Consider the following 22492-nt stretch of genomic DNA (forward strand, 5'->3'; position numbering starts at 1 on the left):
ACTGTGGGGCCTCATGGAAACAAGAGGCCATTGTGAGCCTGCAGGGCTGGAACACCCAAGAACACCGAAATGCTGGGGGTAACCGAAGGTTCCTTGACTTGAGTTTGGTGCACAGGAGAAATACCAACCAGATATTCTCAACATAGGCAGGAACCATTGTGACACATCAAGGACCTGTTGGAACAAGGAAACCATTGCTGACAGTACTGAAACTCGTGGAACCAAGGGGCCATTGTGACAGTGCAGATCCAGGGACACCATGGTGACTATGGAACCTGATGGAAGCAAAGAGACCATTGTGACACTCTGGTGCCTCATGGAATCAGGAGAACCATTGTGAAACTCAGGACCCCTATGGAACCAAGGGTCAAGGATGAAGCTGTGGGGCCCGTAGAACCAAGGAGCCATTGTGACACAGCAGGGCCGCATGGAGCTGAGGGGCCATGGTGACATTGCAAGGCCCCATGGAAGCACGGGGCCATTGTGACACTACAGAAGCAAGGAGAACATTGTGACACTGCAGAGCCTCATGGAACCAAGGAGACCATTGTGACACTGTGGGGTTCCACGAAACCAAGGGAACATGGAACAGGTCTGACAGGCTGGGCCCCCTGGGGATCACCTGTCAGGCTCAGCTGACATTGGCATGTCGATGGCTGCTTCCCATCTGCCCCTGACGCACTGGGCTTTCCTTCCTATGGGAGAGAGCTGTCCGTCTCCTCCAGAGGCCCATGGCAAAAACTGGGTTTCCTCCTCCAAATTTCCTTTTATGCAAAGATTGTTCCCAGATGAAATCTGATAGGAGAGACAGATCTGTTTGCCTTGGCAACCCAGGGGCCACCTCTCATTTGCCTTTGAATCACTGGGACCATGTGCTTTTCTTTCTTATGGGAAAAAACCTTCCATCTCAACCAGGCGCCCATGGCCAAAATTGAGCATCTGCCTCCAGCATTCCCTATATCCAAAGATAGTTCCCAGGCAAAAGCTGCCAGGACTGACAAGTCTGGCTGGCCTTGGCTTCCTGAGGGCTGGCACTCATGTGCCTCTAAAACACTGGGGCTCTGTGCTTTCCTTCCTAATGAAAAGAACTGTGCTTCTCTCCCCAGGTGTCCATGTCTGAAATTGGGATTCCACCTCCAAAATTCTGTATAACCAAGGGTTGCTCCCAGGCACAATCTGCCAGTACCGTCAAGTCTGGCTGGCCTTGGCCTCGGGTGGCTGCCCCTGCAACACTGGGCTCGGTTCTTTCCTTCCCATGGAGATCACTTGGGACACTGTGGGGACCTCATGAAACCAAGGGGATCATTGTGGCACCACTGGAGCCCATGGAACCAAGGGGCCATGGTGACACAGCGGGGCTGCATGGAACCCAGAGACCATGATGACTCTGTGGGGCCTGATGGAACCATGGAGACCATTGTGACCCTTCAGGGCCTCGTGTCACCAAGGGGGCATTATGACACCTCAGGGCCTCATGGAAGCAAGAGGCCATTGGGAACACTGTGGGGCCCCATGGAACTGAGGGAACATGGAACAGGTCTGGCTGGCTTGGCCTCTCAAGGGCCCCCTGACAGGTCTGGCTGATCTTGGGATGTCAAAGGCTGCCTCTCATAAGTTCCTGGAGCACTGTGTCTCTGTGCTTTCCTTGCTATAGAAAACAACTGTCCATCTTTTCAGATGGCCATTGCCAAAATTGGAACTCTCCCAAAAAAATTTCCTATATGCAAGGGTATCTCTCAGAGCAAAACCTGCCAGCTCTGGATGACCTTGGCCTCTGGTGGTCACTTCTTATCTGCCCCTGAAACAGTGGGTCTCTGTTTCTTCATTCCTATGGAATAGAACCATATTTCAGGTCCAGGGACCATGGCAAAAACTAGAATTTGGCCTCCCTAATTCCATATACCCAAGGATTGCTCCCAGACAAAAGTAGCCAGGACAGACAGGTCATTGTCCTCTGGTAATTTTCTTAGACTATGAGCTGAATGTTTTCATTTGAAAACACCTTGGACAGGGCCCCGAGATCTCCCAAGGAGGGCTTTTGAGGCCTCAGCTACATGACCACTACACATGGACAAAGGTTCTCTGTGCTGTTGTGGTGGTTTTGCATCACAGAAGTGATGTCCTAAGAGAAGCTGCTAGCAGTTTCCTCTGTGTGTGACAAAAAAAAATCAGTAATTGCTTTGAAAATTGACAATCTGTTAAACCCCTAAGGAAACTGTACACAGCTCTGTTAATGACAAAAAAGCCTGGGTGGGGAGGGTCTCCTTCCCTTCTGGCTGGCAAAGAGGTAACAAGGCCGACCAGGTCCCTGTCTCAGCCAGGGCCGGCCGAGTGGCTCCTGCTGTGAGGCCTGGCCCCTTCCCAGGGAGCCTGCCAGGCCCCATCTCTTTTCCCTATAACGCATTGAAAAGTATGGGAGATGACTTGTGAAGCAATGGCCTCCATGCTAAAGTAAGCAAATGTTGAAGTAGCTGTGATCTCCTGAAAAGCTTGCACATTGAAAGCCAAAAGAGTGATGAGACCCTGTGCCCTCAGGGAGAGAAGATCTCTCTCCCCAGAGATGAAGATGATTACAGAAAGAGATGAAGAGAACCTTTGCTCTTAAACAGCTCATCTTTAAACTAATACCCCATCAGTTGACATGGCCCATAAACACAGCTGTGGGAAAAGCAGAGAAACAATAGGAGGGACTTCATGACTGCAGATTTCCTGGGCAGCTACTATTCATAGGAATTAAGAGCCCCAAGAGAACTGTTTTCTTAAGGAGAAGTCTCCCTGGCATGAAGGAGAGACTCCTCTTCCTAAGTGAACTGAAGAAAGAGGTGGTAAACTGACTGAAAGTTTTAGATTTGTCTGTTTACATTGTCAGGAAGAAAGAAAAGGCTATAGGGAGATACAAGAGTTCCGAAAGTTTTGTTCAGATTCTTATTACTCTTTCTTTAGTTACTGTTAATAAACTTTTCTTGATACCCTTTTAGGTTTTAGGCCTACTTTGCCTTTCTCCTCATCCTACCTCACAGCAGGAAATGAGTAAGTATATTCCAGTGAATGCACTGGTAATTAGCAAAGACTGAACCCATCACACTAATTGATGCATTGGCCAAGAAATCTCAAATTGGTGAACCAAAACCACTACAGAAAACTTCCTGATGAACTGCATGAGAGCAGAGGGAAATCACGGAAGAGCCATGGTTTCTCAGGACTTGCTTCATCCTAATGAGCCCTGTGGTACTTTTAGAGCTCAGCCTTTGAACTTCAGGGCCTGAGAGGAGATTACACAAACCTTTCCAGGAGGCCAGGTCAGAGGAAATACCCAAAGTGTCCCAAAGCATGAATGGGTCCCACTGTGGTCAATCCCCCAACACAGGCTCCTCATGGACTCCTTGAAGGAGACAATTGAAGGCCAGGATGGCACAAAAAATCTCTCAGAGAATTAGTGTAGGAATGAAAATCCTTAAAAATACCTAAAAGTATCCATAAATCCATAAAGTACCTAAAAAAATTGAGTATCTCAAAGCAGTAATGAGCCCCACAGAGTATCAGTACAAAGCTCTCAAGGGACTCATTAAAGCAGATAATTGGGGCCATGAGTGCACAAACCTCTCACAGAGTCTGTACCAAAAGTGAAACCCCAAGTACCTTAAAAAAACTGAAGTACCTTGAAACATTAATGAGTCCCAATGAGCGTCATTACTGATAAAGGCTCTCAAGGGATTTCATAAAGCAAATAAGTGGAGGCTGGGACTGCACAATCTTTCTCATAGAGTCTGTATCAAAAGGGAAACATCAAGTAGCTAAAAAGCAGAAGTACTCTGAAGTATTAATGAGTCCCACTGAATGTTGCAACTGACAGAGCCTCTCCAGGGACTAATTACAGCAGATCATTGGAGGCCATGATTGCACAAACCTCTCAGAGACTCCAAGGCAAAAGCCAAACCCAAAGTCCTTTGAAAAACCTGCAGTCCCTGGGAGCATGAAGGAGCCCCCCAGGGCCTTTGAGGACCAAGGCTCCCCAGGGACTCCTTCCAGCAGATCCTTGAGGCCACTGGCATGTGGGCTAGGGGGGGATGCTGAGGGCAGGACAAGGGGCTGCCAGTGGCCAGCCTGGCTGGGGCTGTGCCAGGAGGCTCCAGTGGCTCAGGACAAGGTGTCTCCTGCCAGCCCTTGGTGGTACAGAGCCTGCTGTGCCCCAGGACACCAAGCCTTGGCTTCTCTTTGTCCCCACCTGTCATCACTGCCTGCAGTTCTCTGCTCTGCCTGGGGCCTAGGGACACTTTCTCAGTCATGTCCCTCACTGGGACCCATTAAAAGTGAAAGAAACTTTGGAGTGTGATTCTGACTTGGAGTTCTGCAGAGGTTTCTTCAGCTGCATCTCAGGGACTGATGTTCAGGGCCTGAGCACAAAGCCCCAGAGGGTCATTAAAGGCCTTGTGCTGTTTCTGTGCTGCTGAGCTGGGCCGGGCTGCTGGCACAGAGACAGCTCCTGGAAAGGGCAGCACTGCAGAGAGACAGCTCTGCCCAGGAGCAGCTCTTCTGCCAGCCCAGCACGGCTGGGGCGCTGCCTGCAGCCAGCCCAGGCACAGCACAGAGGCACAGAGAGCTTCAATCAGACAGGGCTGGGAAGGTGCTGAGAAGTGCCTGGGGCAGAATCCCTGCCAGCCCTTGGCACAGGTACCTCTGGCTGCAGGACAATGCAGCTGCAGCTCCTGGAGTGATCTCCTACAGCTGCAACATCCCAATGCCTACAGACCCTGTGAGTACAACTCTGGGTATTTCTGGTGCAGGGGAGGTGAAATGCTCATGAAGCTCTGACATGCTGAGGGGTTCTGATCAGCCATTGAATATTTCCAAGACAAGGATTTTGATAAAAATTAGGAAATTTCCAAAGACTATTTATTCAATTTCCTTCTATTGGAGAATGGCAGGGAGGGAGGGATAAATATTAAAGGATGATTATGAATTATTAGTGATGAAATTTGACAAGTGCCTGAGACATCTGAACTGTTACTTTTAGTGATCAGTAGGTTCACAGGAGATCCCTAATGAACTTTCAGCCACTCTGCCCATGGACAGCAGCAGCATCACCTTTGCTGGACCCATCAGGCTCAGTCTGAGCTGTCCTTTCTCCAAGCTGCAAACAGAACCTGCCCCCAGCCAGTGCCCGGCAGACAGGCAGGGTTCTGTCAGGCCAAGGAGAGTGCCCAGAGATCAGGGGTCTGTGAGTGCTGGCAGGGAGAGATCAGGCACAGGGAATCACTTGCAGGAGGAAAATCTGCAGGAAGCAGAGAGAAGATCAGGGAAGGAGGGAAAACAAAACCCAGAAATGCTGTGGCAGGGACAGTTTAGAAATCTCCACAGGAGCCCCTCCAGTGCAGCCCCTCCCTCTGAACAAGCCCCCTCCCTCCTGTCGCCCAGCCAAGCCTCTGCCATCAGGGCTGGGGCTCCAAGGCGTGAAGCCCCTCCTGTGCAGGCAGAGCTGCAGCAGAGCCGTGGGGCAGCTCTGCAGCCCTGGGTCCAGTTCCTTCTGCAGAGCATAGGGCTGGGAGCAGCTGCCCGGCACTGGGGGCTGTGGCAGGGGGCACAGCTGGCTCAGGGTGACGCTGTCCCCAGTGCCCGGCTCTGGGCAATGCTGTCAGTGCAGCCAGGGAAGGAGCTGCATCTCCCTCAATCCAATGCCATCAGAAGGACACTTGGAACTCACCCTGAGTTTTCAGTCAAAGCTGAGAGCTTCAATCCTGGATGCAAACCTGTCCTAGAGCATCTCTGCATTATAAGATTGATGGGAAAGGCAGAGGTGTTGTGACAATTGAAATGCTGCTGGGTTGGTGAAATGAGCAAAGTGTGTCCTTGGCTACAAATGTGGAGCTGGGCTGTGGAGGATCCATCTGCTCTCAGCAGTACCTGGGGGTTTGTAAGAGAAACAGGGGAGTGTGAACATCCTCCATTGAGAAAGGTTAAAAGCCCAGAGCAACTATGAACAGAATCAAGTGACAAACAATCTGTCCCGAGTCTGCACTCATCATCTTGCCTCAGGGAACTCACTGTGTTCTACCAGAGGGCAGGACAAATGCTGAGGGTTTCTGACATCCAAGAATACCAGAAATGACATGTGGAGCAGGTTAAAAAGTAAACCTCAGGACTCTTAAACACAGCCACATATCCATATGTATTACAGGAGAGGGTGTAAGGGAAATGGCTTTGACTTTGGTTACAGGTATCTCCTCTAAATCTTCACTGTCCTTTTCTCCATGAACAGGTCCCCAAAGCCAGCCAGAGCAAATGTCCAACAGCAGCTCCATCAGCCACTTCCTCCTGCTGGCATTGGCAGACATGTGGCAGCTGCAGCTGCTGCACTTCTGCCTCTTGCTGGGCATCTCCCTGGCTGCCCTCCTGGGCAACAGCCTCATCATCAGCGCCGTAGCCTGCGGCCACCACCTGCACACGCCCATGTTCTTCTTCCTGCTCAACCTGGCCCTCACTGACCTGGGCTCCATCTGCACCACTGTCCCCAAAGCCATGCACAATTCCCTCTGGGACACCAGGAACATCTCCTACACAGGATGTGCTGTTCAGCTCTTTTTCTTTTTGTTCTTCATCTCAGCAGAGTTTTCCCTGCTGACCATCATGTGCTATGACCGCTACGTGTCCATCTGCAAACCCCTGCACTACGGGACCCTCCTGGGCAGCAGAGCTTGTGCCCACATGGCAGCAGCTGCCTGGGCCAGTGCCTTTCTCACTGCTCTCATGCAAACGGCCAATACATTATCCCTGCCCCTGTGCCATGGCAATGCCCTGGGCCAGTTCTTCTGTGAGGCGCCCCAAATCCTCAAGCTCTCCTGCTTCAAATCCTATCTCAGGGAATTTGGGCTCATTGCAGTTAGTGTCTGTTTAGGACTCGGATGTTGTGTGTTTATTGTTTTCTCCTATGTGCAGATCTTCAGGGCTGTGCCTAGGATCCCCTCTGAGCAGGGACGGCACAAAGCCTTTTCCACCTGCCTCCCTCACCTGGCTGTGGTATCTCTCTTCCTCAGCGCTGGAACATTTGCCTACTTGAAGCCCCCCTCCATCTCCTCCCCATCCCTGGATCTGGCCCTGTCAGTTCTGTACTCAGTTGTGCCTCCAGCCCTGAACCCCCTCATCTACAGCCTGAGGAACCAGGAGCTTAAGGCTGCAGTGTGGAGACTCATGACTGGATGCTTTCAGGAACATTGAGACTGCTGCCTAACTTCTGCAAATCACTTGGAATAAAAGTCATCATTGATACTTCTTGTTGGTTTCATTTTGCAGCTCACTTTTCTTTGTTTTAGATTTTTCATATTGTCCACAAAGAAAAGCCATTTTTTGTGCTATTTCACATTTTCTTTTCGTTCCATTTTCCCTGTGGCCACAGACTGTGTCAAAGATCAGAGGCACTCTCAGTGGCTTTAAAGGAACTAAAGGATCTCCCAGCAAAGTTTTCTGCAGAGATGCCCTTTTGTGGCCTTCTCTGGAGCTGCAGCAGCAATGTCTGTGTGCAGAGCTGGGCGCAGATCAGTGCAGGCCCAGCAGCTGTGCCCAGCAGCAGCAGCACTTGGTGTTGCCAGTGCTGCTGCCGTGGCCCTGCCCCGCTGCCCTGGTGGCCCTGGTGTTGCTGTAGGGCCTGAGTGCTCTTGGGGCCGGGCACAGTCGTGGGGGTGGCAGTGCTGGGGCTGCAGCAGGGACAGGCCATGGGCACTGCTGGGGCAGCGCTGACGCCTCAGGCCAGGGCCTGGGGGCTCAAGGCTCCTTGCCCAGGCTGTCTCAAGAACACGGCCAGGCCAATGCTCAGCACAGAAAACCCCCGTGAGCAGCCCCAGGGTGGCCGTGGGCAGGCTGGGGGCAAACAGCATGGCTGGTGCTCTGCAAGGGCCCTGGGGCACACGGGAAGGAGCAGCAGAACAGGGGCTGATCCATCCCCAGTGTGCTGGACAGCCCAGGGCAGCGTCCCAGATTATCCTCATGGAGCTGCCAACACCATCTCCCCTCTGCAGCCCTGGCCTCTCCCCCAGCTCACACAGGTGCCACATCCTTGCAGGCACAGGCACGGCAGCACTGGCTCAGGAGCCCCTGTTTGCATTGCACAGAGCAGGCGGGAGCACCCCCATGCTGTTGCTGTGGGGACATGAACCTGAGGGAGCACAAATGCCAGCAGCCCCTGGGGCCACCAAGGGCTGGGGGATGCCAGGGAAAGCACTCAGCTTTGTGCTGGCCTCTGTAGTCAGCCAGAAAGTTTGTTCCCATCAGCTGGGAGTTTCCTGTCCCACTGCAGACGCTGTTGCTGAGAGCCAGGGCTGCCTGGCAGCCACCCCCAAACTGCCCTGAGCATTTCCTTGGCTTGGCCTCTACTTTCTTTACTCTTCCCTGGCACAAATTTCTTCCGCTTGCCCAGCCCTGTTCCCTCCCCTGCACACAACCCATCCCTGTTTGCCCTTTCCTCTCTGGCCCCACTCCCCATTGCAGTTCCTGACTTGGCCCCATGGGAACGGCCCTTCGGGAGCAGGATCATCTTCCAAGTGCTGCAGGAATTGTCTGCAGGCTCCTGCAGTGCCTTCTGCTGCTCCCTTGCCACAGGCACCCCAGGCCAGGGGGGCACATCTGGGCTGCTGTGTCTGCCTGTGGGTCTCCCTGTTCTGGGCAAGGAGGAGGAGCTGCAGAGGCTCTGCAGGACTGACAGGATGGGCTTTGGGGCTGGCAGGAGAAGCTGAGGCACCTGGGCTGCTGGAGCTTCTGAAGAGGAGGCCCAGGGCTCATCCTTCAACTGCTCCAAGGGTGGTTTCAGAGAATCCCAGAATCAGCAAGGGTGGAAAAGACCTTGGAGATCATCAAGTCCAACCTGTGCCCTGACACCGCCTTGTCTCCTCTGAGCCTCCTCTTCTCCAAGAAAAACAACCCCAGCTCCCTCAGCCACTCCTCACATGATTTGTGCTCCAGACCCCTCCCCTGCTTTGTTGCCCATGGAGCAGCCCCTCCATGTCCATCCTAAATTGGGGAGCCTAGAACTGGACGCAGTACTTGAGGTGCTCTCCAACCAGTGCTGAGCACAGGGGAGGAATCACTGCCCTGCTCCTGCTGGCCACACCATTCCTGATCCAGGCCAGCAGGAGCCATTGGCCTTCTTGGCCACCTGGGCACACTGCTGGCTCATGTCCTGCCTGCTGTCCATCAGTCCCTGCAGGTCCCTTTCTGCCTGGCTGCTGTCTAGCCACTCTGTCCCCAGCCTGTAGTGCTGCAGGGGTTGTTGTGGCCAAAGTGTAGGACCTGGCACTTGGACTTGTTAAACCTCACCTTGCTGGGTTTGCTCCCTGGATCCAGCCTGTCCAGGGCCCTGTGCAGAGCCCTCCTGCCCTCCAGCAGATCAACACACGCACCCAGCTTGGTGTTATCTGCAAATTTGCTGGTTTTTGACTCAATCCCCTCATGGAGATTATCAATGCAGATATTGGAATCCACACTGGCTGGCTCTGATCCCTCGGCCATCCTGTGGGCACCCTGTGGTGGCACTCAAGGTGATCTGTTCCATAACTGTCGTGGTTTGAGAGGAAGTGAGTTTTTGGGAGGTGTTGGTGGTCAAACCAATAGGTGCTCAGATGTGAATATTGGCACCTGGTTTGACCATTGTGGATATGGATACGCCTCTGAGAACACAGGGGTTAAAAGCAAGGAACTCCCATGAGAACACTCTCTTGGTTCCGGTGGATGGAGAGGTCAGACCTCCCCTGCCCAGCTGCGGGCTGGGCGGGGGAGGAGAGGCCATGAGGCCGGAGGGAGGTAGGCCGGAGCCTTGGGCAGAGAATGGAGGTGAAGGCCCCTGGCCCCGGCAGGACAAGAGTGAGTTCCCCACAGATTATGGAAGGGTGGAAGAACTCTGAGAGGCATTGGGCAGCCCCCCTTTCTCAGGAGAGAGAGATAGAGAGAGAGAGCGTGCCAATTTGATAGCACTGGCCTGGCCGAGAAGGAGAAAGGGGGGGCAGCGAGACAAGTGCCCAGCAGGGCCAGCGTGGGAGTTCTGGGCAAGTAGAGACTGTGATTTTAACCCTTCTATGGGATGATGGAAACCTTGCAAATGCTGATCCTCTGGGAGTTGAAGGAGAAGAGAGACAGGGATAAAGTAGGAGGAAACGTGCAAGTGTGATGCAAGCTGTGCAAGTGAAGAATGACAGAGAGAAGTTGAAAAGAATTCTAGGTGGGAGGAGATGATGGAGTGGCTTTTGGCTGGACTTTTCTTGTATGGCCATGGACAGAACCTTTCCTGTAATACAAAGACTGCATTTTAGGGGGAGGCGATGGCTTGGTGCCAAAGGAGCGATGTGAGCGGAGACGACGGGTGAGGAGGTGATGGTGCTCTCGAGACACCTCGGCCCCAGGGGGTGAAATTTGGGGGGGACTAGTGTCCCAAAAAGGTGAGAGACTGTCGTTTTCTCCTGGAACTGGGCAAAGCATCCTTGAAAAGAGAACCCTAAAAGCAGCTTTGGTCCATGTGCAGTGGTGAGAGCACTGGACATGGAAGGAAGAAGTCACGAAGGTGGTGCTGAGTGACGGGGAAACACAACTGGACTCGGCTGTGTTTCCAGGGGAAGCCTGTGGCACAAGAGGGACTCCTCTCTCCTTGATGAAATGAGAGGTGATTGCCTGAAGGGTGGAGATGGACTGAAAGTTGATTATTTGAAGGGTGATGATTGGGTAAAAATCTAAGTGTTGATTTTATGCTGTGGGAAATTGAGTGGGGGGAGGAGAAATGTTTTTGAAAGGTTTCCATTTTGCTCTGTGTGTTCATTTTATTCTAGTTGTAAGGTAATAAAGTTTTTTTTAGCTCCTTTGTTCTCAAGTAGAGGCCTGCTTTACTCTGTTTCTGATCGCATCTCACAGCAGATAGCAGGGAGAATATGTTTTCATGGGGGCACTGGCATTGCACCAGTGCCAAACCGTGATAGGGTCCCACGCTGTTCCATGAAACCTTAGTTCCATGGGGCCCTGTAGTGTCACCATGCACTCCTTGGTTCTAGGATGCCCCACACTGTGACACCTGCCCCTTGGCCTGCCAACACTCCATGGTGTTACAATGGTTCCTTGATTCCATGAGGCCTTGTAGTGTCACAATGGCCCCGTGGTTCAGTGAGGCCTTTAGTGTCATGACAGTCTCCATGATTCCATAAGGCCTTGCGGTGTCACAACAGACCCTTGATTTCACTGAGCCCCACAGTGTCACTGGGGTCCCCTTATGGGCTCCACAAGGCTCTGAAGTGCCACAATGGCCCTTTGGTTTCACAAGGCCTCAAAGTGTAAAAATGGCCTCCATGGTTTCATGAGGCCCAGCTGTGTCACAATGGACCTTTGGTTCCATGATGTCGGAATCCAGAACATCCCTCTGGGTGCCCTGGATGGCTAGAGCCACTGGCAGGGGGCTCTGAGACCCTGGCATGCAGCCAAAGACACTCTTGGGGTTTCAATCTTAGCCCATGGAGCAAATTACCAACTCTGTATGAAGAATTACAAGCCACACACACAAGTTTAGGTATTGTAGTAGAAGTAGTCATGGAGCGAAAGGAAGGATTTTTGAGTGCTGTACAGGGGGGTTTTAAGCCATGAATGCAGGGGTCCAAGTTTTGTACATGGGGGTAAGGAGATCTAAGATGGAGGGATTTGGGTGTGCCCTGTCCTCCTTCTTTCTCCTTCCAAACCTCCATGTCTTTGGTGATGTTGGCACTCACAGATTGGTCTAGAGTAGAAAGTCACCATTCAATATAGATAGTGCGCATTGGGGAAAAAGTATAAACATGTAGTACGTAATATATGATATAAAAGATGGCACGAGCCCCCTGGGAGGGCAGTGTGCCTTTGTCTGACCTGCTGAACGGGCCACAGCAGTTCAGGAAAAAGAATCTTTTAGATAAACAACAATAAACAACCTTAAGAACAGACAACAGAAGACTACTGAGTCTTTCTTTAAAGGCACGGGTTGGAGGAGGGACTTTTCCATCTTTCGGGGTCACCCCAATCCAAGGCTGGAAACCCCACACCATGATGCCCCAGAGTGTCACAATGGTATCCTTGGTTCCGTTGGCACCTTCATGCCATGGAGACCCACAGTATTATCTTTAGTCCTCTTGGTTCCATGTGGGTCCCAATGTTATAATATCCCCATGGTTACAGTGGATCCCAAAGTGTCAGAACAGTCTCCCAGACAATGGGCTGGCTGCGTGCTCCAGCTTTAAACCCCCTGGGCTGCCCTGGGGCCGCCCCTGGGGTGGGACTGCCTGGAGCCTATCCAATCAGAATCAGGGTAGGCATCAGCTGCCCCTGTTGTGTGATTGATTGACATCTCAGCCAATCAGAGCTGGGTTAGCACCGCCCCTGCTGTGTGATTGACAGCTGTGCCAGGCCAGGGCTGGGGGCGGGGCTCTGTCCCACCACAAACCAAGGCCTGACCCGGCCCTGGCCCCACACGGGCATTCCGAGCATCCCAAGGTGTCTCGGGACATCGATCTCATCCAGCCTCTGACAGCGACCACAGTGACACTACGGAACCTCATGGAGCCATGGGTCAGTTGTGACAATGCGGGTCCAAAGACACCACAGTGACACTGGGGAACCTCATGGAGCCATGGGTCAGTTGTGACAATGTGGATCCAAGGACAACGTGGTGACTCTGCAGAACCTCATGGAGCAATGGGTCAGTTGTGACAATGGAGATGCAAGGAAACTGTGATGAGACTGTGGAACCTCATGGAATCAAGGAGACCATTGTGCAACTCAGGGGCCCCATAGGAGCAAGGGTCCATGATCAAACAGTGGGGCCCATAGAAACAAGGAGCCATTGTGACACAGCGGGGCTGCATGGAGCCAAGGGACCCTTGTGACTCTGTTGGGCCTCATGAAACCAAGAAGACATTGTGACATTGCAAGACTTCATGGAATCAAGGAGACCTTTGTGACAGTATGGGGCTCCATGAAATCAAGGGAACATGGAACAGGTCTGCTTGGTTTGGCCTCTTGGGAGCTGTCTAACAAGTCCCACTGAATTTGGCATGTCAGGGGCCACTTCCCATCTGACTGTGAAGCACTGGGGCTTCGTGCTTTTCTTCCTATAGAACAGAACTGTCTTTCTTGTCTAGGCTCCCATGACTGACATTAGGATTCCACCTCTAAAATTCCCTACACCCAAGGGTTGCTCCCAGATGAAATCTGCCAATACAGTCAAGTCTGGCTGGCCTTGGCTTCTGGTGACTGCCTCTCATCTGCCCCTGCACCACTGGGCTCGCTTGTTTCCTTCCTATGGAGACCATGGTGACACTGTGGGGCCTTGTGGAACCAAGGGGCCATGGTGACACTGCAGGCCCTTATGGAGCCTGTTATACTGTAGGAACTTCTGGAACCAAGGGGACCATTGTGACACTGTGTGTATCATGGATCCAAGGGGCCACTGTGACCCTGTGGGGGGCCTCATGGAACCAAGGACATCTTTGTGGCTCTGTTGGGCTGCATGGTCTCACAGGGCCAGTGTGAAGCAGCAGGGCTTTGTGGAACCAAGAGGCCATTGCTGCATTTCAGGGCCTCGTGGAGCCAAAGGGCCATTGTGATTCTGCAGGGCCCCATGGAATCATGGAGACCCTTGTGACACTGTGGGGCCCCATGGAACCAAAGGGCCATTGTGACCCTGCAGGGCCTCATGGAAGGAAGGGGCCACTGTGACACTATGGGAACTTGTGGAACCAAGGGGATCATTGTTGCACCACTGGAGCCAATGGAACCAAGGGGCCATGGTGATACAGCAGGGCTTAATGGAACTCAAAGACCATTATGGCACTGTGGGGCCTTGTGGAACCATGGAGACCATTAAGATCCTTAAGGACTTGGGTAACCAAGGGGCCGTTATGGTGCCACAGGACATCATGGAAGCAAGAGAACCATTGTGACATTGCAAGGCGTCAGGGAAGCAAGGAGCCATTGTGACACTGCAGGGCCCTGTGGAACCAAGGGAACGCGAAATAGCTGTGGCTGCCTTGGCCTCTCAGGGGTCACCTGGCAGGTCTGGCTGACCTTGGAAAGTGGAAGGCCACTCCCATGTGCCCCTGAAACACTGGGGCTCTGGGCTTTCCATCTTATGGAAAAGAACTGTCCATCTTTTCCAGGTATCCATGGCCAAACTTAGGATTCCACCTCCAAATTTCTGTATATCCAAGGATTGCTGCCAGACAAAAGCTGCCAGGACAGACAGGTCTGGCTGGTCTTTGATTCCTGAGGGCCAGCACTCACCTGTTTTCCAAACACTGGAAAGGCTTCTGTGCTTTTCTTTTTATGGGAGAAAAATATCCCTCTTCTCTGGGCACAAATGTCTAAAATTAGGACTCTGCATTCATAATTTTGAATATCCAAGAATTGCTCCAAGCAAATCTGCCAGGACAGACAGGCCAGGCTTGCCTTGGCCTCTGGTGGCTGCTGTTCATCAGCTCCTGAAACATGAGGGCTCTGTGGTTTCCTTTCTATGGAGACCAATGTGACACTTGGTGGCTTTGTGAAATGAAGGGGCCATTGTGGCACTGCAGAGTACCATGGATCCAAGGGACCACTGTGACCTTGTGGGGCCTCGTGGAAGCAAGGATTGTTATGCTAAGTTGTCCAAGTTCTGCTTCCTTATTGGTTACTTGTTTCCCCTCTATGGTTATTGTCGTAGAGTGTTCTACCCCCAAGTGTATCTATTGTTGCTTCCCCTTTATCTCAGGTCTTTGGATCCCACCACTTGTACTGTGCTTGACTTCTCCACGTTTGTTGTTTTTCACCTCGTTATTAAAGATCTTTTTGGGCAACTCCATTGAACCTGCTCCTTTTTATTTTCACCACCCTTGCTATGAAGTCAAGGAACCAGAGAGGTTTGTTGCAGCCATCCTCACTGCGACAATAACTAACCTATCACAAGGGGTCCAGGTCGTGGTTGCTGTGGCTCGAAACTAAGGGAAGGGTCCCTGTGGCCGTTGCCAGGGCACTGGTGGTATCAACAAGTGTCACTGCAACTGTACCTGGAACAGCCCTGGCACCGCTTTGTCCCGAGGGTTGCCATGGCAGCCGAGGACAGCAACAGCTCTGCAGGCAGGTGGCCATGGAACCTGGCTGCAGAAATGGCTCCTTGGGGTAGTTTCCAAGGAAACATGAACTCATGTGGGCTGCCATGGCAGCCAAAGCCAGCAGAGGGGTCAGTGCAGTGTCCATGGCAACAGTCCCTTGCAATGGCCCAGTGCAGGCTGGCATGATGATCCACCCTCACAGCCGGCCCAGGGCAGGTCTGCAGTGTTTTTGGTGGCGGCTTAGGCTTGGCACACACTGGATGAGGGTGTCTTTTTTCAACAGAGAAACTTCGGAGTTTCAGATTGCTAAAATAAAAGAAGGGAAATCCCTCTTTGCCTGAGTGCAGCCAGTTCTCCAAGCAAAGCAGGTCCCAGGTGAGTAAAGAGAGACAGGATGGCGTTGGAGAATGTGGAGCAAGGTTTTCCACACTGGGTCAGAGCTCAAGGAACAGCTTCTCTGAGCAGGCCAGACCTCCTTAGGAGAGTCCCTGAATCAATATCTGTCATAGAAGGCTGCAATCAGCTCTTGTGTAATAAGAAAAGGAGTAAAAGACACCCTTTTAATAGAAATATATATTTCCTAGAAGCTTTGTGAAATATTTCTCCATCAGTGCAGTTGGAAATCTTCCTGATGAACTGCATTAGAGCAGAGGGATATCAAGGCAGAGCCATGGTTTCTCAGGACTTGCTTCATCCTAATGAGCCCTGTGGTACTTTTAGAGCTCAGCCTTTGAACTTCAGGGCCTGAGAGGAGATTGCACAAACCTTGCCAGGAGTCCGAGTCAGAGGAAATACCCAAAGTTTCTCAAAGCATGAATGGGTCCCACTGAGGTCCATCCCCAACACAGGCTCCTCATGGACTCTTGGAGGAGCAAACTGGAGGCCAGGATAGCACAAAAACCTCTCAGGGACTCAGTGTGGAAAAGAAAATCCAAAGTACCTTTAAACAGTTTGAGTATCTCAAAGTATTAATGAGCGGCACTGAATGTCAGTATAAAGCTCTCCAGGGACTCATTAAAGCAGATAATAGGGGCCATGATTGCACAAACCTCAACCAGAGTCTGTACCAAAAGGAAACACCAAGTACCTTAAAATTACTGAAGTACCTTGAAGCATTAATGAGCCCCCCTGAGTGTTGTTCCTGACAAAGCCTCTCCAGGGACTAATTAGAGCAGATAATTGGTGGCCATGATTGCAAAAAACCTCTCACAGACTCCGAAGCAAAAGCAAAAGCCAAAGTCCTTTGAAAAGCCTGCAGTCCCTGGGAGCATGAAGGAGCCCCCAGGGCCATTGCTGAGCAAGGCTCCCCAGGGACTCCTTCCAGCAGATCCTTGAGGCCACTGGGATGTGGGCTAGGGGGAGATGCTGAGGGCAGGACAAGGGGCTGCCAGTGGCCAGCCTGGCTGGGGCTGTGCCAGGAGGCTCCAGTGGCTCAGGACAAAGTGTCTCCTGCCAGCCCTTGGTGGTACAGAGCCTGCTGTGCCCCAGGGCACCAAGCCTTGGCTTCTCTTTGTCCCCACCTGTCATCACTGCCTGCAGTTCTCTGCTCTGCCTGGGGCCTAGGGACACTTTCTCAGTCATGTCCCTCACTGGGACCCGTTAAAAGTGAAAGAAACTTTGGAGTGTGATTCTGACTTGGAGTTCTGCAGAGGTTTCTTCAGCTGCATCTCAGGGACTGATGTTCAGGGCCTGAGCACAAAGCCCCAGAGGGTCATTAAAGGCCTTGTGCTGTTTCTGTGCTGCTGAGCTGGGCTGGGCTGCTGGCACAGAGGCAGCTCCTGGCAACCAAGAAGAGCTTCAAAAGCACATTTCTCTTGATGAGCAGCTCTTCTGCCAGCCCAGCTGGGCTGCTGGCACAGAGGCAGCTCCTGGCAACCAAGAAGAGCTTCAAAAGCACATTTCTCTTGATGAGCAGCTCTTCTGCCAGCCCAGCAGGGCTGGGGCACTGCCTGCAGCCAGCCCAGGCACAGCACAGAGGCACAGAGAGCTTCAATCAGTCAGGGCTGGGAAGGTGCTGAGAAGTGCCGGGGGCAGAATCCCTGCCAGCCCTTGGCACAGGTACCTCTGGCTGCAGGACAATGCAGCTGCAGCTCCTGGAGTGATCTCCTACAGCTGCAACATCCCAATGCCTACAGACCCTGTGAGTACAACTCTGGGTATTTCTGGTGCAGGGGAGGTGAAATGCTCATGAAGCTCTGACATGCTGAGGGGTTCTGATCAGTCATATTATTATTTTATCAGTCATTATAATATTCTATTTTTAGAAATAAAATATTTCCAAGACCAGGATTTTGATAAAAAATTAGGATGTTTCCTAAGATTTTGTATTCAGTTTCCTACTGCTGGGGAATGGCAGGGAACGGAGGGATATAAATATTAAAGGTTGATTGCAAATTATTATTTATGAAATTTGACAACATCCTGGGATATCTGAACTGTTACTTTTAGTGATCAGTAGGTTCACAGGAGATCCCTAATGCACTTTCAGCCACTCTGCCCATGGACAGCAGCAGCATCACCTTTGCTGGACCCATCAGGCTCAGTCTGAGCTGTCCTTTCTCCAAGCTGCAAACAGAACCTGCCCCCAGCCAGTGCCCGGCAGACAGGCAGGGTTCTGTCAGGCCAAGGAGAGTGCCCAGAGATCAGGGGTCTGTGAGTGCTGGCAGGGAGAGATCAGGCACAGGGAATCACTTGCAGGAGGAAAATCTGCAGGAAGCAGAGAGAAGATCAGGGAAGGAGGGAAAACAAAACCCAGAAATGCTGTGGCAGGGACAGTTTAGAAATCTCCACAGGAGCCCCTCCAGTGCAGCCCCTCCCTCTGAACAAGCCCCCTCCCTCCTGTCGCCCAGCCAAGCCTCTGCCATCAGGGCTGGGGCTCCAAGGCGTGAAGCCCTTCCTGTGCAGGCAGAGCTGCAGCAGAGCCGTGGGGCAGCTCTGCAGCCCCGGGTCCAGTTCCCTCTGCAGAGCATAGGGCTGGGAGCAGCTGCCCAGCACTGGGGGCTGTGGCAGGGGGCACAGCTGGCTCAGGGTGACGCTGTCCCCAGTGCCCGGCTCTGGGCAATGCTGTCAGTGCAGCCAGGGAAGGAGCTGCATCTCCCTTAATCCAATGCCATCAGAAGGACCCTTGGAATTTTCCCTGAGATTTCTGTAACAGATGGGAGCTTCAATCCAGGATGCAAACCTGTCCTAGAGCATCTCTGCATTATAAGATTGATGGGAAAAGGCAGAGGGGTAGTGACACTGAAAATGCTGCTGGGTGGGTGAATGAGCAGTGTGAGTCCATGGCTACAAATGTGGAGCTGGGCTGTGGTGGATCCATCTGCTCTCAGCAGTACCTGGGGGTTTGTAAGAGAAACATGGGAGTGTGAATACACTTCATTTGAGAAAAGTGAAAGCCAGGACAATCTCCACACAGAATAGAGTGACAGACCATCTCCCCTCACTCTCCACTCATCATCTAGCCTCAGGGAACTCACTCTCTTCTTTTTGGGTGCAGCAGAAATGCTGAAGGTTTCTGATATCCAAGAACAGCAGGACAGATTCGGGGGAGCCTATAAAGAAAACCACAGAACTCGAAAACACAGAGAAGTGTCTGTGTGTGTTACAGTGGAGGGTGTATGGGAAATGGCTTTGATTGTGCTGACAGGTACCTCTTCCAACTCTTCACTGTCTTTTTCTCCACAGCAGCACCCAAAGCCCAGCCAGAGCAAATGTCCAACAGCAGCTCCATCAGCCACTTCCTTCTGCTGGCATTGGCAGACACGCGGCAGCTGCAGCTGCTGCACTTCTGCCTCTTGCTGGGCATCTCCCTGGCTGCCCTCCTGGGCATCATCATCAGCGCTGTAGCCTGCGGCCACCACCTGCACACGCCCATGTTCTTCTTCCTGCTCAACCTGGCCCTCACTGACCTGGGCTCCATCTGCACCACTGTCCCCAAAGCCATGCACAATTCCCTCTGGGACACCAGGAACATCTCCTACACTGGATGTGCTGCACAGCTCTTTTTCTTTCTCTACTTCATCTCAGCAGAGTTTTCCCTGCTGACCATCATGTGCTATGACCGCTACGTGTCCATCTGCAAACCCCTGCACTACGGGACCCTCCTGGGCAGCAGAGCTTGTGCCCACATGGCAGCAGCTGCCTGGGCCAGTGCCTTTCTCAATGCTCTGCTGCTCACAGCCAATACATTTTCCCTGCCCCTGTGCCATGGCAATGCCCTGGGCCAATTCTTCTGTGAAATCCCACAGATCCTCAAGCTCTCCTGCTCCAAATCTTATCTCAGGGAACTTGGGCTAATTGCTGTTAGTGCCTGTTTAGGATTCGGCTGTTTTGTGTTCATTGTTTTCTCCTATGTGCAGATTTTCAGGGCCGTGCTGAGGATCCCCTCTGAGCAGGGACGGCACAAAGCCTTTTCCACCTGCCTCCCTCACCTGGCCGTAGTCTCGCGGTTCATCAGCACTGCCATATTTTCTCACCTGAACCCCCCCTCCATCTCCTCCCCGTCCCTGGATCTGTCCCTGTCAGTTCTGTACTCGGTGGTGCCTCCAGCCCTGAACCCCCTCATCTACAGCCTGAGGAACCAGGAGCTCAAGGCTACAGAGTGGAGACTGATGACTGGATGCTTTCAGGAACATTAAACTGATGACCAATTTAAAACCTCATTTGTAATAAAAGTCATCATTGATACTGGTTGGTGTCACTGAGGAGGTTCTTTTGCTGTGTTTTATTTTTTTCATATTTTCCACAAAGCAAGTTCATTGTTTGTGCCATTTCTCATTTTGTTTGTCTCTACCGTTCCTGTGGCCACAGACTGTGTCAATGAGGGGCTGTGCTCTTGGTGGCTTTAAAGGAACTAAAGGATCTCCCAGCAAAGTTTTCTGCAGAGATGCCCTTTTGTGGCCTTCTCTGGAGCTGCAGCAGCAATGTCTGTGTGCAGAGCTGGGCGCAGATCAGTGCTGGCCCAGCAGCTGTGCCCAGCAGCAGCAGCACTTGGTGTTGCCAGTGCTGCTGCCGTGGCCCTGCCCCGCTGCCCTGGTGGCCCTGGTGTTGCTGTAGGGCCTGAGTGCTCTCGGGGCCGGGCACAGTCGTGGGGGTGGCAGTGCTGGGGCTGCAGCAGGGACAGGCCATGGGCACTGCTGGGGCAGCGCTGACGCCTCAGGCCAGGGCCTGGGGGCTCCAGGCTCCTTGCCCAGGCTGTCTCAAGAACATGGCCAGGCCAATGCTGAGCACAGAAAACCCCCGTGAGCAGCCCCAGGGTGGCCGTGGGCAGGCTGGGAGCAAACAGCATGGCTGGTGCTCTGCAAGGGCCCTGGGGCACACGGGAAGGAGCAGCAGAACAGGGGCTGATCCATCCCCAGAGCACTGGACAGCCCAGGGCAGCGTCCCAGAGCATCCTCATGGAGCTGCCAACACCATCCCTCCTCTGCAGCCCTGGCCTCTCCCCCAGCTCACACAGGTGCCGCATCCTTGCAGGCACAGGCACGGCAGCACTGGCTCAGGAGCCCCTGTTTGCATTGCACAGAGCAGGCGGGAGCACCCCCATGCTGTTGCTGTGGGGACATGAACCTGAGGGAGCACAAATGCCAGCAGCCCCTGGGGCCACCAAGGGCTGGGGGATGCCAGGGAAAGCACTCAGCTTTGTGCTGGCCTCTGTAGTCAGCCAGAAAGTTTGTTCCCATCAGCTGGGAGTTTCCTGTCCCACTGCAGACACTGTTGCTCAGAGCCAGGGCTGCCTGGCAGCCACCCCCAAACTGCCCTGAGCATTTCCTTGGTTCACTTTTTCTTCCTTTACTCTTTCCTGGTAAAACTTCCTTCCTCTTGCCCAGCCCTGCACACAGCCCATCCCTGTTTGCCCTTTCCTCTCTGGCCCCACTTCCCATTGCAGTTCCTGACTTGGCACCATGGGAACGGCCCTTGGGGAGCAGGATCATCCTCCAAGTGCTGCAGGAATTGTCTGCAGGCTCCTGCAGTGCCTCCTGCTGCTCCCTTGCCACAGGCACCCCAGGCCAGGGGGACCCATCTGGGCTGCTGTGTCTGCCTGTGGGGCTCCCTGTTCTGGGCAAGGAGGAGGAGCTGCAGAGGCTCTGCAGGACTGACAGGATGGGCTTTGGGGCTGGCAGGAGAAGCTGAGGCACCTGGGCTGCTGGAGCTTCTGGGGAGGAGACCCAGGGCTCATCCTGCAAGTGCTCCAAGGGTGGTTTCAGAGAATCTCAGAATCAGCAAGGTTGGAAAAGACCTTGGAGATCATCAAGTCCAAGCTGTGCCCTGACACCGCCTTGTCTCTACTGAGCCTCCTCTTCTCCAGGTTAAACAACCCCAGCTGCCTCAGCTGCTCCTCACAGGACTTGTGTTCCAGACCTCTCAGCAGCTTTGTTGCCCTTCTCTGGACTTGCTCCTGCCCCTCCACGTCCTTCCTAAATTGGGGGGCCCAGAACTCGGTGCAGCACTCAAGGTGCTGTCCAACCAGAGCCCAGCACAGGGGAAGAATCACTGCCCTGCTCCTGCTGGCCACACCATTCCTGATCCAGGCCAGCAGGAGCCATTGGCCTTCTTGGCCACCTGGGCACACTGCTGGCTCATGTCCTGCCTGCTGTCCGTCAGTCCCTGCCGGTCCCTTTCTGCCTGGCTGCTGTCTAGCCACTCTGTCCCCAGCCTGTAGTGCAGCAGGGGTTGTTGTGGCCAAAGTGCAGGACCTGGCACTTGGACTTGTAAAACCTCACCTTGTTGGATTTGCTCCCTGGATCTAGCCTGTTCAGGGCCCTGTGCAGAGCCCTCCTGCCCTCCAGTAGATCAGCACTCCCAGCCAGCTTGGTGTCATCTGAAAGTTGTCTGATGGTGGACCTAACTCTCTCATCCAGATTATCAGTGCAGATGTTGGAATCCACGCTGGCTGGCTCTGATCACTCGGCCATCCTGTGGGTGCCCTGTGATGGCACTCAAGGTGATCTTTTCCATAACCTTGCCGGGCACCGAGGTCAGGCTGATAGGCCTGGAGCTCCCCAGAACCTCCTTCCAGCTCTTCCTGGGGATGGGCTCACACTGGCACCTCCAGTGCTCTGGCATCTCCCCGCTGAGCCAGGACTGATGGGAAATGGTGGAGAGCAGCTTGGGGAGCTCATGCTGCAGCTCCCTCATGCCCCTGGGATGGATCCCATCTAGTCCCAGAGACACCTGTGAGCATCTGAGTGGCTCAGCAGGTTACCAAGTGCTTCCTCCTGGATTCCAGGGGGCTGTTCTGCTCCCTGTGCCCGTCTACCAGCTCAGGAGAACGCTTGTGCTGAGGACAACCTGTCTTGTTGTTAAAAATTGAAACAAGCAAGGTGTTAAGCAATTCAGCCCTTTCCTTATCTTCAGTTACCATATTCTTCTCTGCATCCACTAAAGAGTAGAGGTTCTCCTTCTCCCTCCTTTTGCTA

General features: G+C 53.0%; 2 protein-coding genes across 2 annotated transcripts; both read left to right on the plus strand.

Moving 5' to 3' along the window:
- Nucleotides 1–6447: 6447 nt before the first annotated feature.
- On the plus strand, nucleotides 6448–7261 carry LOC119696841 (olfactory receptor 14J1-like). The gene has a single exon (XM_038126679.1). It carries the CDS (start codon nucleotides 6448–6450, stop codon nucleotides 7210–7212), a length of 765 nt encoding a protein of 254 aa, XP_037982607.1. The 3' UTR covers nucleotides 7213–7261.
- An 11472-nt stretch (nucleotides 7262–18733) lies between these two features.
- On the plus strand, nucleotides 18734–19714 carry LOC119696842 (olfactory receptor 14J1-like). The gene has a single exon (XM_038126680.1). The coding sequence runs from the start codon at nucleotides 18788–18790 to the stop codon at nucleotides 19712–19714; it is 927 nt and encodes a 308-aa protein (XP_037982608.1). The 5' UTR covers nucleotides 18734–18787.
- Nucleotides 19715–22492: the final 2778 nt, after the last annotated feature.

The sequence above is a fragment of the Motacilla alba genome, unplaced genomic scaffold (assembly GCF_015832195.1).
Source record: "Motacilla alba alba isolate MOTALB_02 unplaced genomic scaffold, Motacilla_alba_V1.0_pri HiC_scaffold_50, whole genome shotgun sequence".
NCBI lineage: Eukaryota > Metazoa > Chordata > Aves > Passeriformes > Motacillidae > Motacilla > Motacilla alba.

Excerpts from the sequence above, each read along its gene's own strand:
- LOC119696842 (XM_038126680.1), top strand. The coding sequence starts at position 18,788 with ATGTCCAACAGCAGCTCCATCAGCCACTTCCTTCTGCTGGCATTGGCA.
- LOC119696841 (XM_038126679.1), top strand. The coding sequence starts at position 6,448 with ATGTTCTTCTTCCTGCTCAACCTGGCCCTCACTGACCTGGGCTCCATC.